General features: G+C 42.3%; 1 protein-coding gene and 1 long non-coding RNA gene across 2 annotated transcripts in view; one reads left to right on the forward strand and one right to left on the reverse strand.

Annotated features, from left to right (window-relative positions):
• The window catches only part of LOC134807566 (uncharacterized), a 28097-nt gene extending 12040 nt beyond the window's left edge, over positions 1 to 16057 (reverse strand). Inside the window, exon 1 of the long non-coding RNA XR_010148322.1 lies at positions 15966 to 16057. This is a non-coding gene — a long non-coding RNA (uncharacterized LOC134807566). The remainder of the gene's footprint in view (positions 1 to 15965) is intronic.
• Positions 11169 to 12122, forward strand: LOC107967527 (olfactory receptor 10AD1). Its single transcript, XM_054664101.1, is given in 3 exon segments — positions 11169 to 11596; positions 11598 to 11838; positions 11841 to 12122. Coding segments are annotated over 3 exon segments (951 nt in total).
• Positions 16058 to 18166: the final 2109 nt, after the last annotated feature.

Genomic DNA, 18166 nt, shown 5'->3' on the forward strand with positions numbered 1-18166 from the left:
TAAATGGCCAGAAAAAAAAAAAAAAAAAGCTGTTTCTCCATCTGATTTTACATATAACCCAGAAAGCCCTGGAATTATGGTATTTTTAAAGATTTTAAAATTTGAGAATTCAGAACTCTGTGATTTTCACTAAGACATATCTGCTAGGAATAAAATCGGGAAACAACAAGCAATAAAGTTTTGCCATGTATTTCCTAATGAAGTTGTGGAGACAAAAGCATGTGGACCCATGTTTGGGGAGGCATTTGCAGGACAGATGTAAATGACTTTTAATGAAGGGCAACTAAGCCTTAGTGAGAGTTCCTGGAGGCCTCTGCTTGACAAGTCTGTTGCAATGTAGCAACTCATTCCAATGTCGCACAAACCCACTTCAGAAGTGCTTCTACAGGCCTGTCCATTTCCCTTCTTTTCTATTTTAAGTTCATTCCCATTTCCCTTTTCTTCAGCAAGATGGACAGTGAGTAGTTTGCCTTTAATGGTGCCTTGCCTTGCAACAGATTTAAGTTAAATTGTAGAAGTGTTCTAAATTCTCTCATTGCTTCCCTCCCAGTTTTTTCTGCCTTCACTTTGCTCCATTCACCTCTTTGCTACCATATCCACTTCAGTTTCTCCATATCCCTCTGAAAGTGAGGATCTCTGAAGTACCTGCAGCCCCTGAAGATGCCTAACCAAGGCCAAGTATTATGAATGTATCCAGACTTGGCATGCCAGACCCCTGTGATGAGACATCCCTGTGATCTACAAAATAAGTGTAAGGCACAAACTGCCCTGGGAGGTCCTTCTTATTGGTCTGCATTAAAGGGAGATGTTATGGGGGAGAGACAACTATCTGAGCTGATGGTGCAGGGGTAAAAGAATTTACCAAGAGAATTAATTATAGGTACAGAAAGGCAGATTTACTAGAGAAAGTAGGAAAATATTTTGCCAGAGAGGCAACTGGCAGTATCAGCATGAGAGAAGCTGACTGCAAAGAAACAGGCTTGGCTGGAGAGTTTATATTATAGAATAGAGTTTATGCTGTATGCTGAAAAGAGCTTTGTGCAGTGCTGATAATGCCAAGGTTGCAGTGAACTAACTTCAGGGTGTCTGGTAATAGTTGGGTACAGGAAGATTGCGAGTTATTTGTGCAGGAGGGCTATATGTCCTGGACCACGAAGAAAGGTAGACTTACAGCTTATCTGCTTTCTTTTTTTGCTTTCCCTTGGTCCTGCCAGCCTGACTCCTTTTCCCTAATTAGGACTCCACAGAAGACATAATAAATAATGAAAATACCAAAAATAACCTCATCCTAATTTTATAGTGGAGGTTTTAATTCCGTATTGTGCCTCCCTCCATATCATAAGATATGATCGCCTTCCATGATCCCTATCCCTTCTCCAGCTAAGCCTAAAGTGAATCTACTATTCCACTAGAAAAGCTATAACAAAAACCAGACTAGACTTGCTGCTCCTCCCCCTTCTCAGAGTCACCTTCAATATGGAGATTTAAACAAAGAGTAAAACAACCAGAAATCTAAGGGAAAGACAGAGAAAATGATATGCAAAGCTATCCATGATAATGCTCCTCTATGTGTATGTTCAAAAGAAGTTAGTAATCAAGAAGAACCATGACACATCAGTGGACTGGATAATAACTTCAGCTGTTCCATGGCATTGATTAATCTGAGCTATTTTGCTATTTTAAATGCCTGAAAAAAATTGGACTAACTCTAAATAGCTTAGAGAAGAAAGGGAAAGAATGAGAGATATGAGAGAGAAAGACACACACACACACACACACACACACACGGGGGAGGGGGGGTAGGTGGGGAGGGGGGGGAGAGAGAGAGAGAGAGAGAGAGAGAGAGAGACATGCTTGAGCTTCTAACTGGTTACTGTAATAAGACCAACTCTATTCTTGAAGCCTGACCATTCCAACCCGGGGGATAGTTTTGAACCAGTCCTTTCCAAGATTCCCTCATGAGGCCCTGTCCATGGCATGTGGCCCAGGAAGGTCTAGACCAGTTCCAGGTTTCCCTGGGAAATTTCTATTACCATTACCAGATGACTGGATAGATAAGGAAGCCTAGCATATATCATGATCCTTGTGCCCTCAGCTTCAAATCTGGGAACACTTTAACTTTTGTCCACCCATTTTCTAATTTTATTTTGAATTAATTTTCTAGCTAGAGTATGTGCTGACTTAGTTGCCATTTCTTGTGCCCCCAATTAAATATTTGTTATATCAGTATACTATGCTCAACACAACAACAAGTATTGACTGAGCCCCACTCAGTGCCAGGGACCTTATTAAGTACTGCTGATAAAGTGGTAAACAGACAGACAAAAGATCTGTCCAATGGAGCATATATTTGATAAGTTGCTCCCCTCCTAACCCCCATCCTCTCTACCTCTTCATTATCACAATTTTCTTCTTCAGATCTGTGTACCCTTCTTTCCCCGACCTACCCACTGTTTTTCCAAAGTTCGGCCCAGTACTAAATTATCTACCATTTAAATTCTGCATAACCCAGAGAAGTTCAGTTATTCTCTCCCTCCCTCAATTCTCTGCAGTCCTTCCTTTCTTCTCTTGAAATACTTGGGGCCACGTGCGGTGGTATATACCTATAACCCCAGCACTCTGGGAGGCTGAGGTGGGAGGATTACTTATCTCAGGAGTTTGAGACCAGCTTGGGCAAGATAGCACAATCTTGTCTCTACTGAAAAAAAAAAAAAAAAGCTGGATGTGATGGCAGGTGCCTGCAGTCCTAGCTACTTGGGAGGCCGAGGCAGGAGGATTACTTGAGCCTGGGAGTTTGAAGCTGCAATGAGTTATGATCATGCCACTGCACTCCAGCCTGGGCAACAGAGTGAGACCCTGTCTCAGAAAAAAGAAGAAAAAACAATAAATAAATACTTGGACTGCTTTAAAACTGAATTTATAAATTTATGAGGCTTGTACCCTGATTCATTCTACATGTTGGTAAGATGGCTTTTTCTTCCCATTCTACAATACAAGAATACCTTCTCCACCATTCCCAATTTGGATCTGACCAAATCTAATCTAATCGGGACATTTTGGTAGCATAATTCAGTTTGTACATAAGACACAAAAGCTAGGCATCAGGAAATTGACCTTTGCAGTACAAGATGTCTGATGATCCTTCATATATCCACTCAAAAGTGCCTGAGAAAAGCAAACTCTTCAAGCACTTTAAAAGCATCTATTTCTATACCACTAATTGGTATGCTAAGTAGGAAGCTTATTTCACTGCTCACTTCCATAAAATCTGTGGTCCAGAGCATTTTATTGACAAAATTCCAACTCAAATATGATGGGCAATTCAAATTGTTCCAAATGATATTCTCTTCCTAGAGAGTACTGTATGAAGAAAATTAGTATGTTTTTAATCTGACACTGTAATGTTGAAATATCACTCTTAACAGTGTATTTATTTAGTGTGTTTTGGGTGAAAAAATAATTATACCAAAAAAGAGTTGTGCTAAAAGTGGAATAACTCTTGGAGCTATCAGGGTGAAGAATCATTAGCTTTATGGATATTCCGTGAAGTATGTCTACACGTATTTCCATTTATTTAGATTTTCTCTAACGACATTCAAAGAATTGGCCTTTTCTGGCTGGGCATGGTGGTTCACGCCTATAATTCCAGCACTTTGGGAGGCTGAGGTGGGAGGATGACTGAGGTCAGGAGTTTGAGACCAGCCTGGCCAACATGGTGAAACCCTGTCTATACTACAAATACAAAAAAAAAAAAAAAATAGCTGGGCATGTTTGCACATGCCTGTAATTCCAGCTACTTGAGAGGCTGAGGCAGGAGGATCACTTGAACCTGGGAGGCGGAGGTTGCAGTGAGCCAGGATCGCACCACTGCACTCCAGCCTGGGCAACACAGCAAGACTCCATCTCAAAAAACAAAACAAACAAAAAAAAGAATTGCCTTTTAAAAAAATTTTTATTTATTTATTTATGTATTTATTATTATTAAACTTTAAGTTTTAGGGTACATGTGCACAATGTGCAGGTTAGTTACATATGTATACATGTGCCACGCTGGTGTGCTGCACCCATTAACTTGTCATTTAGCATTAGGTATATATCCTAAAGCTATCCCTCCCCACTACCCCCACCCCACAACAGTCCCCAGAGTGTGATGTTCCCCTTCCTGTGTCCATGTGTTCTCATTGTTCAATTCCCACCTATGAGTGAGAATATGCGGTGTTTGGTTTTTTGTTCTTGTGATAGTTTACTGAGAATGATGATTTCCAATTTCATCCATGTCCCTACAAAGGACATGAACTCATCATTTTTTATGGCTGCATAGTATTCCATGGTGTATATGTGCCACATTTTCTTAATCCAGTCTATCATTGTTGGACATTTGGGTTGGTTCCAAGTCTGTGCTATTGTGAATAATGCCGCAATAAACATATGTGTGCATGTGTCTTTATAGCAGCATGATTTATAATCCTTTGGGTATATACCCAGTAATGGGATGGCTGGGTCAAATGGTATTTCTAGTTCTAGATCCCTGAGGAATCGCCACACTGACTTCCACAATGGTTGAACTAGTTTACAGTCCCACCAACAGTGTAAAAGTGTTCCTATTTCTCCACATCCTCTCCAGCACCTGTTGTTTCCTGACTTTTTAATGATTGCCATTCTAACTGGTGTGAGATGGTATCTCATTGTGGTTTTGATTTGCATTTCTCTGATGGCCAGTGATGGTGAGCATTTTTTCATGTGTTTTTTGGCTGCATAAATGTCTTCTTTTGAGAAGTGTCTGTTCATGTCCTTTGCCCACTTTTTGATGGGGTTGTTTGTTTTTTCTTGTAAATTTGTTTGAGATCATTGTAGATTCTGGATATTAGCCCTTTGTCAGATGAGTAGGTTGTGAAAATTTTCTCCCATTTTCTAGGTTGCCTGTTCACTCTGATGGTAGTTTCTTTTGCTGTGCAGAAGCTCTTTAGTTTAATTAGATCCCATTTGTCAATTTTGGCTTTTGTTGCCATTGCTTTTGGTGTTTTAAACATGAAGTCCTTGCCCATGCCTATGTCCTGAATGGTAATGCCTAGGTTTTCTTCTAGGGTTTTTATGGTTTTAGGTCTAACATTTAAGTCTTTAATCCATCTTGAATTGATTTTTGTATAAGGTGTAAGGAAGGGATCCAGTTTCAGCTTTCTAAATATGGCTAGCCAGTTTTCCCAGCACCATTTATTAAATAGGGAATCCTTTCCCCATTGCTTGTTTTTCTCAGATTTGTCAAAGATCAGATAGTTGTAGATATGCGGCATTATTTCTGAGGGCTCTGTTCTGTTCCATTGATCTATATCTCTGTTTTGGTACCAGTATCATGCTGTTTTGGTGACTGTAGCCTTGTAGTATAGTTTGAAGTCAGGTAGTGTGATGCCTCTAGCTTTGTTCTTTTGGCTCAGGATTGTCTTGGCAATGCGGGCTCTTTTTTGGTTCCATATGAACTTTAAAGTAGTTTTTTCCAATTCTGTGAAGAAAGTCATTGGTAGCTTGCTGGGGATGAAGAATTGCCCTTTACATTGGAATTATTCTTAGGTACTTCATAGTTTGCACAGTATTATTTATTTATTTATTTTTGTTTCAACTTTTATTTTAGATTTATGGTGTACAGGTGTAGGTTTGTTACCTGGGTATATTGCATGGTGCTGAGGTTTGGGGTATGACTGATCCCATCACCTAGGTACTGAGCATAGTACCCAGTGGTTTTTCAACCCTTGCCCCTCTCCCTCCCTCCCCCATCTAGTAGTCCCCAGTTTCTATTGTTGCCATCTTTATGTACATAAATACCCAATGTTTAGCTCCCACTTATAAGTAAGAACATGCAGTATTTGGTTTTCTGTTCCTGCATTAATTAACTTAGAATAATGGACTCCAGCTGTGTCATGTTGCTGCAAAGGACATAACTCTGTTCTCTTTTATATCTGCATAGTATTCCACGGTGTATATATACCACATTTTCTTTATCCAGTCCACCGTTGATGGGCACATAGGTTGATTCCATGTCTTTGCTATCGTGAATAGTGCTGCAGTGAACACATGAGTGCATGTGTCTTTTCAGTAGAATGATTTATTTTCTTTGGGATATATACCCAGTAATGGGATCACTTGGTCGAATGGTAGTTCCGTTTTAAGTTCTTTAAAAAATCTCCAAACTGCTTTCCACAGTGGCTGAACTAATTTACATTCCCACCAACAATTGTTGAGGTATCTCCACAACCTCAACAGCATCTGTTATTTCATGACTTTTTAATAATAGCCATAGTGACTGGTGTGGGATGGTATCTCATTATCATTTTGATTTGCATTTTCTGATGATTAGTGATGTGGAACATTTTAAAATATTTGTTGGCTGCTTGTATGTGTTCTTTTAAGAAGTGTCTAGGCTGGGCGTGGTGGCTCACGCCTGTAATCCCAGCACTTTGGGAAGCCGAGGTGGGCGGATCACGAGGTCAGGAGATCAAGACCATCCTGGCTAACACGGTGAAACCCCGTCTCTACTAAAAATACAAAAAAATTAGCCCAGTGTGGTGGCAGGCACCTATAGTCCCAGCTACTCGGGAGGCTGAGGCAGGAGAATGGCATGAACCAGGAGGCGGAGCTTGCAGTGAGCTGAGATCGTGCATTGCAGCCTGGGAGACAGAGCGAGACCCCGTCTCAAAAAAAAAAAAAAAAAAAAAGAAATGTCTATTCATGTATTTTGCCCACTTTTTAATGACTTTTTTGTTTTTTTTAATTGGATTGCTTAAGTTCCTTTTAGATTCTGGATATCAGACCTTTGTTGGATGCATAGTTTGTGAATATTTTCTCCCATTGTGGAGGTTGTCTGTTCACTCTGTTGATAGTTTCTTTTGCTATACAGAAGCTCTTTAGTTTAATTAGGTCCCACTGGTTAATTTTTGTTTTTGTTGCAATTGCTTTTGAGGAATTAGTCATAAATTCTTTCCCAAGGTCAATGTTTAGGATGGTGTTTCCTAGATTTTCTTCTAGGGTTCTTATAGTTTGAAGTCTTATATTTAAATCTGTAATCTATCTTGAGTTACTTTTTGTGTATGGTAAAAGGTAGGGGTCCAGTTTTATTCTTCTGCATATGGCTAGCCAGTTATCCCAGCTTTATATATTGAATAGGTAGTCCTTTCCCCATTGCTTATTTTTGTCAACTTTGTCAAAGATCGGATGGCTGCAGGTGTGCAACTTTATTTCTGGGTTCTCTATTTTGTTCCATTGGTCTATGTGTCTGTTTTTGTACCGGTACCATGCTGTTTTGATTACTGTAGCCTTGTAGTATAGTTGGAAGTTGGGTAGTATGATGCCTTTGGCTTTGTTCTTTTTACTTAGGATTGCTTTGGCTACTTGGGCTTTTTTGTTATTGTTGCTCCATATGAATTTTACAATAGTTTTTTTCTAGTTCTACAAAAAATGACATTGGTAGTTTGATAGGAATAGCATTGAATCTATAGATTGCTTTGGCCAGTATGGCCATTTTAATGATATTGATTCTTCCAATCCATGAGGATGGAATGTTTTTCCATTTGTTTGTGTCATCCACGATTTCTTTCAGTGGTGTTTTGTAGTTCTTCCTGTAGAGATATTTCACCTCCTTGGTTAGGTGCATTCCTAGGTATTTTATTTTTTTTGCAGCTATTGTAAATGGGATTGCATTCTTGATTTGGCTTTCAGCTAGAATGTTATGGTGTGGAGAGGTGTTACTGAGTTTTGTGCATTGATTTTGTATCCTGAAACTTTGCTGAAGTTGCTTATCAGTCTAGGAGCCTTTCAGTGAGTCTTTAGGGTTTTCTAGGTATAGAATCATATCATTTGTGAAGAATGATAGTTTGACTTCTTCTTTTTTAATTTGGATACCTTTTATTTCTTTCTCTTGTCTGATTGCTCTGGCTAGCACTTCCAGTTCTGTTGAATAACAGTGGTGAGAGGGGCATCCTTGTCTTGTTCCAGTTCTCATGGGGAATGCTTCCAGCTTTTGCCCAATCAGTACGATGTTGGCTGTTGGTTTGTCATAGATGGCTCTTATTATTTTGAGATATGTTCCTTTGATGCCTAGTTTACTGAGAGTTTTTATAATGAAGAGATATTGGATTTTATCAAAAGTTTTTCTGCATCTATTGAGATGATCATATGGTTTTCATTTTTAATATACTTTGCATAGTATTTAAAATGGTATCTTAAAATTACATTTTCTAATTTGTTTGCTGGTAACAGAATTGCAATTAGATTTTTGCATATTGATTTTGTATCCAGCAACCTTGTTAAATTCTATTAATTTTAATAAATTATTTGTGCATCCTTTTAGTTTTTATGAGGACAATCATATCATCTGTAAATAGAGTTTTGTTTTTCATTTCTAATTCTTATACCATTTTTTCTTTTCCTGCTTTACTGTACCACCCTTAATATAATCTTAAATCTTAAATAATGGTTACCTAAGCTTGTTTATGACCTTACAGTCAGGTGATCTGCCTGCCTTGGCCTCCCAAACTGCTGGGATTACAGGCATGAGCCACCGCGCCCAGCCTTCAATGTTTTTAACTCAAAATAATCAATATTTGGGAGGCCAAGGCAGGTGGATCATGAGGTCAGGAGTTCAAGACAAGCCTGGCCAAAAGGGTGAAACCCCATCTCTACTAAAGATTCAAAAATATTAGCCAGGCGTGGTGGTGTGCGCCTGTAATCCCAGCTACTCAGCAGGCTGAGGCAGGAGAATTGCTTGAACCCGGGAGGCGGAGGTTGCTTTGAGCTGAGATCGTGCCATTGCACTCCAGCCTGGGTGATGGGGCAAGACTGCATCTCAAAATAATAATAATAATGTACCAGTCTGGTATATTTGGGGGTGGCACATCTTTCACTTCTTCGAGGGGCATGTAAGTTTTCACACCTCTACTATTAAGTGTATACACATGAAACTTATCAATGTCATTTAAGTAGACATTCATCTGTAACAGTATAGATGTCAAAGAACAAAGTCATCAGACACACCTTCTCTTCCAGAGTGGCCTGCCAGGTCAGATGATCCTACCTGGACCTCAAACACTATGAGATGTTTTCTGTTACTTGTTACTTGATTCAGTGACAAACATCATTATCAGCCAAGCAACAGAATGAGGTAGGATGTGATTTCCATGAAATTGTCCCATTTATTTAGACAAATCCTTCACCTAGTAACCTCTAATGGTAGCTAGCAAGGCACTAAATGCTGGGTATCACAGAATTCTTTCTGGCACAATAAACCACAGGTAAACATTTATCCTCCAGTAGGACCAAGTAATTCCTCAGGTCTAACCTCAGTTTATTCTTAGACAAATCCCAGGCTTCTCTGGAGTGTAGCTCACTGACTTGTTTTCCCCAGACTGTGACCTAAGCCCCAACATATCCATTGAGCACAGTCTTCCAAGAAACATGTTAAACAGTGCTCTCTGCCCTTCCCTTCCCTTTCTGGGCCCCCAAGAGAAGTCCTAGGCACAAGAAAAGTATCCCAAAGTAAAGATGATGGGAATAGCCTACTGCCCAGACGCTACCTTGACCTAACATCAAATCATACCTAGAGGGAATCTAGAGCTGCAAGGAGTGGCAGTGAAAGGGTAGGTAGCTCTAAATCCAGATAGAGAATATGTGAGATTGAGAGACATGGAGAAGACAGGGGAGTTTGACCAGAGTAAGATAAACGGCAGGCAACCAACACCACAAATGGGAAAAGGAGAAGGAGAAGAATGAGGATTGGAAGTAGACTGAAAAACGAAAAAAGACTAACAGAGGGTAGTGTGAGAGTGTGTAGAAAAGAGAGTAGGAGAGGAGAAAATAAAGAGAAATGGTTGGCAGAACTGAAAGTTAAGCAGGAATATACTTATCATCTATAAGCATCTGAAGATGAGGATGGGTGCAGTGGCTCACACCTGTAATCCCAGCACTTTGGGAGGCCAAGGCAGGAGAATCACTTAAAGCCAGAAGTTCAAGACCAGCATAGGTGACATAGTGAGTACCTGTCTCTATAAATTCTTAAAAAAAAAAAAAAAAGTATAAGCATCTGAAGGTGGAAGGGATCTGATACATCTTAGCTCCAAAACAACATGAAAAGTATAAGACAGACTTAATATGAACATAACAACTTCCTAAAAGTTACAATAGAGAGATAAGAGCATAAGAATTGTGACTGCTCATTCTTTGAAAATGGAAAAAGAACAAGATTTATTGCCAGAGACAAAGAGACAGTTGAAAGTTCTCTGAAGGTCCATTCTAGAAAGGTTAGATATATGCCCTGCTCATAGCTTCCCTTTTCACACAGGGATGGTTGGATCCTTTCCACCCAATTGTGTGTAAACGTAAATTCCAGCCCCAGGAGGAAAACCATCTCTTATTAGGAAGGCATGCATGAGCCCCCACCCAGCCCTCAGCTCCAGCATGCACAGCATGGGTGGCTGCGGTAGCAGCAGCAACTGCTGGGCAAGTGAGTCTGGGAAGAGGTGGGTGACTGGGAAGAGCTTGACATGACTGTCTCCAAAAAGGTGCAAATCACTGTTAGCTGAGGGACAATTGTGAGGATTAGAATGTTTTTATTTTCCCTGAAACTTCAACCCATTCATCATTTTAAATTAGGTACACAGAGGTTGAGCATTTTTGCTTCTAGAAAAATACACCTTCAAATATCTCAAGTGCTTCCTAAATACAATCTTCTATAACCTGATAGCCACCTACCCTTTCCCTCACACACTCCATTCTTCAATTCCTAAAACTTTTCCTCAGTTGGCATGGGTCCCAGACCCAATTATCTTATTTTTTCACCTCTGAATACATCCTGGTTAGTGGCTAATCCTTCAATATTGAGGGCTCTGGAGCAGATGCAATACTTCACTTGATGCCTGATCAAACCAGATTAAAGAACATTACAACCAGCACTTTCTTCATGTGTTGATATTATGATTCTATGTATGCAGCCTGTGATGACCCTGGCATTTTCACCACCCCGTAACACTGCCAAATTACTAGTTTACTAAGTTCCAAAAGGTTGACCACCATTCATCCATCCTGTTTTATAATTGGGCTTCTGGGACCAAGTGGGTACCTTCTATTACCCCACAGCTATACCCTTGTGCTTTTCCCATCATCTTCCCTCCTCAAACAGGCCCCAGATGCTAACGAACGGCAGCATAGTGACAGAATTTATCCTCGTGGGCTTTCAGCAGAGCTCCACTTCCACACGAGCATTGCTCTTTGCCCTCTTCTTGGCCCTCTACAGCCTCACCATGGCCATGAATGGCCTCATCATCTTTATCACCTCCTGGACAGACCCCAAGTTCAACAGCCCCATGTACTTCTTCCTCGGCCATCTGTCTCTCCTGAATGTCTGCTTCATCACCACTACCATCCCACAGATGTTGATCCACCTCGTGGTCAGGGACCACACTGTCTCCTTTGTATGTTGCATGACCCAGATGTACTTTGTCTTCTGTGTTGGTGTGGCCAAGTGCATCCTCTTGGCTTTCATGGCCTATGACCGTTATGTTGCTATCTGCTACCCACTTAACTATGTCCAGATCATAAGCCAGAAGGTCTGTGTCAGCCTGGTTCTTTGGGCTGATCAATGGCATCTTTCTTGAGTATATTTCATTCCGAGAGCCCTTCTGCAGAGACAACCACATAGAAAACTTCTTCTGTGAGGCCCCCATAGTGATTGGCCTCTCTTGTGGGGACCCTCAGTTTAGTCTGAGGGCAATCTTTGCCGATGCCATCGTGGTAATTCTCAGCCCCATGGTGCTCACTGTCACTTTCTATGTGCACATCCTGGCCACCATCCTCAGCAAAAAGCCTCCTCCTCAAGTCGGGGGAAGACTTTCTCTACTTGTGCCTCTCACCTGACTGTGGTCATCTTTCTCTACACTTCAGCTATGTTCTCTTACATGAACCCCCACAGCACACATGGGCCTGACAAAGACAAACCTTTCTCCCTCCTGTACACCATCATTACCCCCATGTGCAACCCCATCATTTATAGTTTCCGCAACAAGGAAATTAAGGAGGCCATGGTGAGGGCACTTGGAAGAACCAGGCTGGCCCAGCCAGTCTGTCTAGCAGGAAGGCCCTGAAAGGAAAGCTCCTTCACCTGGGGAATGGGAGAGTTACCCCATCCCCAGCCCTGGCAGATGAGTAACTCTTCTATGCTGAAAGGCTCCAGGAAAGAGCGTTCATGGCGTCCTTGGCGCTAGAATCAGACCTGAAAGTTCCTCCTGATGTCCAATGTCCTGATGTTATCTCTCTGACTTCACTTCCACATTGTTTTTTCTTGGACCTTCCTCGGGAGAATTTCGGATTTTCCTTAGTTTCTTTTCCTCTTAAGTTCTCACAACAGGATTCAATAAATAAGTGCACTTAACTCCATTTTATTTGTATATACCTTTACATGCTAGTCCCCCAACCTGAGTTTCGTACATACATTTAGAAATAAACTCTTTTATTTTTCAGCTTTTCATTTTACTGTTTTTCTTTCTCAAATTCCACTCTCACTTCCTGGGTCTACCCTCATCTACCCAATTCCTGTGAAAAAGTAGGTAAAGAAGCAAGAAAAAAAGGGCTGGGCGCAGTGGCTCATGACTGTAATCTCAGCACTTTGGGAGGCTGAGGATGGAGTTTGAGACCTGCCTGGGCAACATAGGGAGACCCATCTCTACAAAAAATTTTAAAAATTAACTGGGTGTGGTGGCACATGCCTGTAGTCCCAGCTACTGAGGAGGCTGAGGTGGGAGGATTGCTTGAGCCTGGGAGGTTAAGGCTGCATGAGCAATGATAGCACTGCTGCACTCCAGCCTGAGCAACACAGCAAGACCCTGTCTCATTAAAAAAAAAAATGAAGAAGAAGGAAGGAAGGAAGGGAGGGAAGGAGGGAGGGAGGGAAGGGAAGGGAAGAAAGAGGGAACTAGGGGTAAGTATTCACATAAGAAAAGTCAGTTAAAGAAAAAAAAAAAAAGATCAGCACCCTGAACTTCATCTTCTTAGCTTCCACCAGTCGTGGGGGGAGAATGATACTAAATGTCAACAGTGCACTCAATTTGTCTGTGTTGTGTGTTGTCGGGGACGGATGGGTGATAGAGGCCAGTGTGCCAAACCCCTTCTCCTAAATCCTCTAGCTTCCTTTAGCAACAGGACTGTCTGCATGATATTTCCCTTCCCATGCAAGTGGCAAGTGCCTCTACCAAGCTTCTCAGGTTACCTATTTCCTTCCCTGTTATCCATACCCCAAATTAACTCCCCTCTCCCCCTACTGCCTTCCTTTTTCTCTTCCATCTTTCATTTCATTCCACCTCAATCCTACTCCACCTTACCTCCTCATCTTACACGGATCCCTGTATTTTAAGGAACCCTTCTGCATACTACCTCCACCATTGCAGAAGTCTTTCAATTTGTAACCCTGCCCTCTGTGGCTTCCTCTAGCTTCTCACCTTAACCAAACATAGCTTTCTTTGAGAAGGTACTACATCCTCAGCAGTTCTCTTTCTTTGAAAATTGCGTTTTTCTCATACCCCTTCATAATAAAACAAGGGGGTAGGCCTGTTCTTTATTTCCCAGTGCACTTCCATAATATGAATGGACCTCATTTGGGATGCTCTCAAATAGATGTACTGCCCTTTCCACTCTTGCACATCACACACTACCCTTTGCAATGATGACTTAAAACAGTAGCTTCTGGCAGGGCGTGGTGGCTCACACCTGTGATTCCAGCACTGTGGGAGGCCAAGGTGGGCAGATTACTTGAGACCAGGAGCTCAAGACCAGCTTGGTCAACATGGTGAAACCCCGTCTCTAATAAAAATACAAAAATTAGCTGGGCGTGGTAGTGCATGCTTGTAATTCTAGCTACTTGAGAGGCTGAGGCAGGAGGATCACTTGAACCCAGGAGGTGGAGGCTGCAGTGAGCCATAATTACACCACTGCACTCCAGCCTGGGTGACAGAGTGAGACTCTATCTCAGGCATAACAAAACAAAACAAAACAAAAACAGTAGCTTCACTCCACAAAACTCCAAACTTTTGAGTCCAAATTGATTTCTCCAGAAATCAGAGGATGTGAGAAGCTCTTCTTAACAAGGAGAAAGGAGAAACCACTGTAATTGGGAAGAAACGATAAATGCAGAACCTAAAATTTCCATTGTCAAAATTTGCATCAAAGTTAAACAGGCAAGAAAGACCTTAAGACTATTGCAATACGAGATTAAACTCAACACTACTCAAACAAGGGTCTGGGAAGTTTTTAAGAGCTGCTGTACAGAAAATCACATGACATCTGTGTTTGCTAACTGCAAAGGAAAAGGAAACTTTCTTGTATCTTCAAAACAAGCTGTAGTTTTACAATTCCAAACAAGGCACCCACAGGAAGTTAGGCTCCCACCCTCCCATAGAGACTGAGAGATAGGGGTGCTATCTTCCTTGATGATTACATTTCAAAGGGATGGCTCACAGGTCCTTGAGAAAGACATTCCCTAGGTCGTAAAACTGGCATAAGCTTCTAAGGAGATTTATACACATTTCAAAGCAGCAGAGAAGAATTTTGCAATCACAAGTTTTTCTAAAGTAAACACTCAAAGAAAGGGGAGGTCAGGGGCCTAACATCCAGAAGAAACCTGTCTAAAGTTGTCAGACTGGGGTGAATGTTAAGGCTCTTTTGGTCACCACTGAGAACAACAACAACAAAAAGGTCCCAATCTTTCCCCCTAGGGTCTCAGCTTCTTCTCTAGGTTTGAAAATTCCTATCTCAAAGAGGAAAAAGTGAAGGAAAGGAAGAAAGGGAAAGGAGAAGAAAGACTGCTTTTAATAAGTTTTCTAAGAAATCATTTCTTAGCTTTACATTTGCCCAGCACTGACAGACGCTGAGATTATAAACAAGACAGTTCCAGCTTTTGAGAATCTCAGTCTAGTAGGGCAGGCAAGAACAAATAATGGTAATAGAAAGGGCAAGCGTTATAAAAGGCCTACACAAAGTACTTTGGAAGCACATATGATAACTTACTTATTAAGCACTTATATTGTAAGAGCTTTCCATTTAATCGCCACATAACCTTATGAGGTACTAGTATTATCTCAATGTTGAGATGCAAAAACTGAGGCTCATAGAGGTCAAATACTCAAAATCCACAGCATTTACAATGGCATAGAGGCCTGCGCCTATAATCCCATACACTCAGGAGGCTGAGGCAGGAGGATTGCTTGACCCCAGCCTGCAGTAAGCTATGATCCCGCCACTGCACCCTAGCCTGGGCGACACAGCGAGATCCCATCTCTAAAAAAAAAAAAAATTAAACTAAAGAAAAATAATAAAACAGCATAGCTCCTGTTCCTAAGCCTGCACTCCTAAGAAGGTCCAGGACAGCGCAGGCTTTATACCAAGGAGGTGACATTGGCTGCGCCGTTAAAAATACGCTGGAGTTGTAACGTAGAAAATTGGGGCGGGGGTTCGATACTGGGGACGAGTGAAATTCCAGGCAAGAGGAATCGCCCGCTTCGTCGTCGAACTGGTGTTGTCAACATGGATGGCGGAAGGTGAGCTGGTGCCCAGAATGTTGGCAAAGCAGGCCAAGTGACCTAGAACTGCTTTTTCAAGGACGAGCACTGTCTCATTCAAGGCCCTGGGCTCCCGGAGGCCCGGGCGCCAGACGGGAACGGACGCGAACCGAGCTCGCACTAGAAGCCACAGCCCTAGCCGCGTCTCCCCTGCCGTAGCTTCGGCCCTGGTCCCTGGTCTCTGGAGGACACAAATTGCCCCCAGACTCTGCGAAAACCCATGAAAATGTAATTAACCAGAAACCACCCTGAAACTGCACGGCACTTCCCAGTCCCCTTTCATGTCCCCATGCAAAGACACTTGTCGCTGGTGAGCACGCAACCAGGCTCTGAGGTTACCACAGCGCAGCCCAAAGACCGAAAATATGGGAAGGGTACCCAGGAATTGCCTCCCGCAGGGTTTGGCTGGGCCCTCGGCTCCCTCACACTGAAAGCTGAAGCTGTCGCCATATTTCCGAGGCCGGCTCCGCGACGCACTTGCAAACTACCCAAGAGGCTGTAGGGCCCCTGACCTAATTAGAACCTGGAGAGGAAATAGGCGTGGCCCGCGCTGACGGCCTGTGACGAATCAGCCTTCCTCGGCCTCTCGGACCGGGGCTGTGGCAGCCAATGAGCGCCCTCTCTTTGGCCGCCTCGCCCGAGCCGAATTGCGGTAACCTGACAACCTCTGGGGAACAGGATCTATTCTGGGACACTAGTGCGGCTGCTCAGTCCCTCCAGCGGGAGATGCGGACCTTGAGGCTTAGGATCCCCTCCTAGCCCAGTGGAATGGTTGGGATACTGCGCCCTATTGGCGCAGGATGGGATGGGAGCGAAGCAAGGTTTGACGCAGACCTGAGCAGAGGTCTCTGCCAATCACATCCACCTCCATAGCTCCCAGCCTTGATCACGGATCCGAAGCCAAGTTCTTTCGCAGTGAAAAGCCCCGACTCAGCGAATTGTATAATTGTTGAATCCTCTTCCCTCCGTTGAACAACAGTGTCCTTTGAGCTGCCTTACCTCCCCTTTCCAGGTATCCACTCCGTGAAACCTCCCATAAGCCCTACCCCTTTCTGGGCTTACTAGACTTTCTTTGAGTTCCCTTAATAATCTGTGCGTTTTTCTGTCACTGTACTCCTTTATTGTTTTAGAGTGTATTTACTTTCCTATCTTCTCCACTCGTCTGTGATTTATTTTGTAATTCTTTGCACAGTATCTGGCCAGAGGAGGTGCTGTAGTGCTATTTCCTCAATGAACTCTTAGGCAGAATCCTGATGTATTAACCAAATAAAAACAGAGCTGTTCTGATAGGAGTGGAGTGGGAATGTCCAGAGCCCTGAACCTTCACGGAAGCCCCCGAGACACCTATTATTAGTGACTTCCTCTGAAATATTCAGTTTAACATATAGAAATATGGTTTATCTAGGAGATGAAAAATATATTTAGATCCTCAAGGAGCACTTGGTTTGGGTCAGCCTTGAAGACCCAGCTGCATTTTCACTCCTGGGTTCTGTGAAATAACCTTACGCCCATATAACAAATGTTTTTGTTGTTGTTGTTTGGCTTAAAGCTGTCTGAAATGGGTTTCTGTTTCTTGCAACTGAGGAGTCTTAGCTGAAGAGGCTTAACTAGGGCAACAATGCTTCAGTGTGGTTATGAGGATTAAATAACATAAAGTATTTCAAGCACTTCAGTTAGCACCTCCAGAAATGTTTCTCCCCTCTTCCAACTGTTAACAGTATCCCATGTGCCCAGACCATCAGACTTACCTGTGTTTTGTACATGCTCAAAATAAGAGCCCATTTTGCGGTCAGTTTTCTTTTATTTTTATTTATTTATGTATTTATGTATTTATTTATTGTTTGAGTCGGAGACGGAGTTTCGCTCTTGTTGCCCAGGCTGGAGTGCAATGGTAAGATCTCGGCTCACCACAACCTCCGCGTCCCTGGTTCAAGAGATTCTCCTGCCTCAGCCTCCCAAGTAGCTGGGATTACAGGCATGCGTCACCACTCCCGGCTAATTTTGTATTTTTGGTAGAGATGGGGTTTCTCCATGTTGGTCAGGGTGGTCTCGAACTCCCAACCTCAGATGATCCGCCACCTCCCCGCCCCCGGCCTCCCAAAGTGCTGGGATTACAGGCGTGAGCCACCTCGCCCAGCCAGTTTTCTTTTTTGCAAGTTTTTCCTCATTCCAGCCTTCATCTTTCAGGTGGTGTTATGATTTATGGTTTTTTTTGCTATGTTTTAAAGTTTTGTTTGTTCCTGAAAGGATTGAGTTAGTCATACTCCTCAGTTCATGGTATACTATCATCAGACCATGACAGTGAGGCCCTCTTGTTTTATTTATTTATTTATTTATACCCTTCAAGTCCCATTTTCTCACTACAATAGGCAATTTTCTAATGTGCTTAATGTGGATATTTCCATTTATGTGTTTTCTAAACATAGTTATTATTTCGTGAGCATGCATTATTAAATGTACTCCAAACCTACTGAGATATTTGTCTCATTACTTATATTTGTTTAACCTAAGCACTGTTTTTTGGCTCCATCCACGTTGCCAGATGTTAATATTTAATCTGTTACTTCACATTGATGCCT

The sequence above is a fragment of the Pan troglodytes genome, chromosome 10 (assembly GCF_028858775.2).
Source record: "Pan troglodytes isolate AG18354 chromosome 10, NHGRI_mPanTro3-v2.0_pri, whole genome shotgun sequence".
Classification (NCBI taxonomy): Eukaryota; Metazoa; Chordata; class Mammalia; order Primates; family Hominidae; genus Pan; species Pan troglodytes.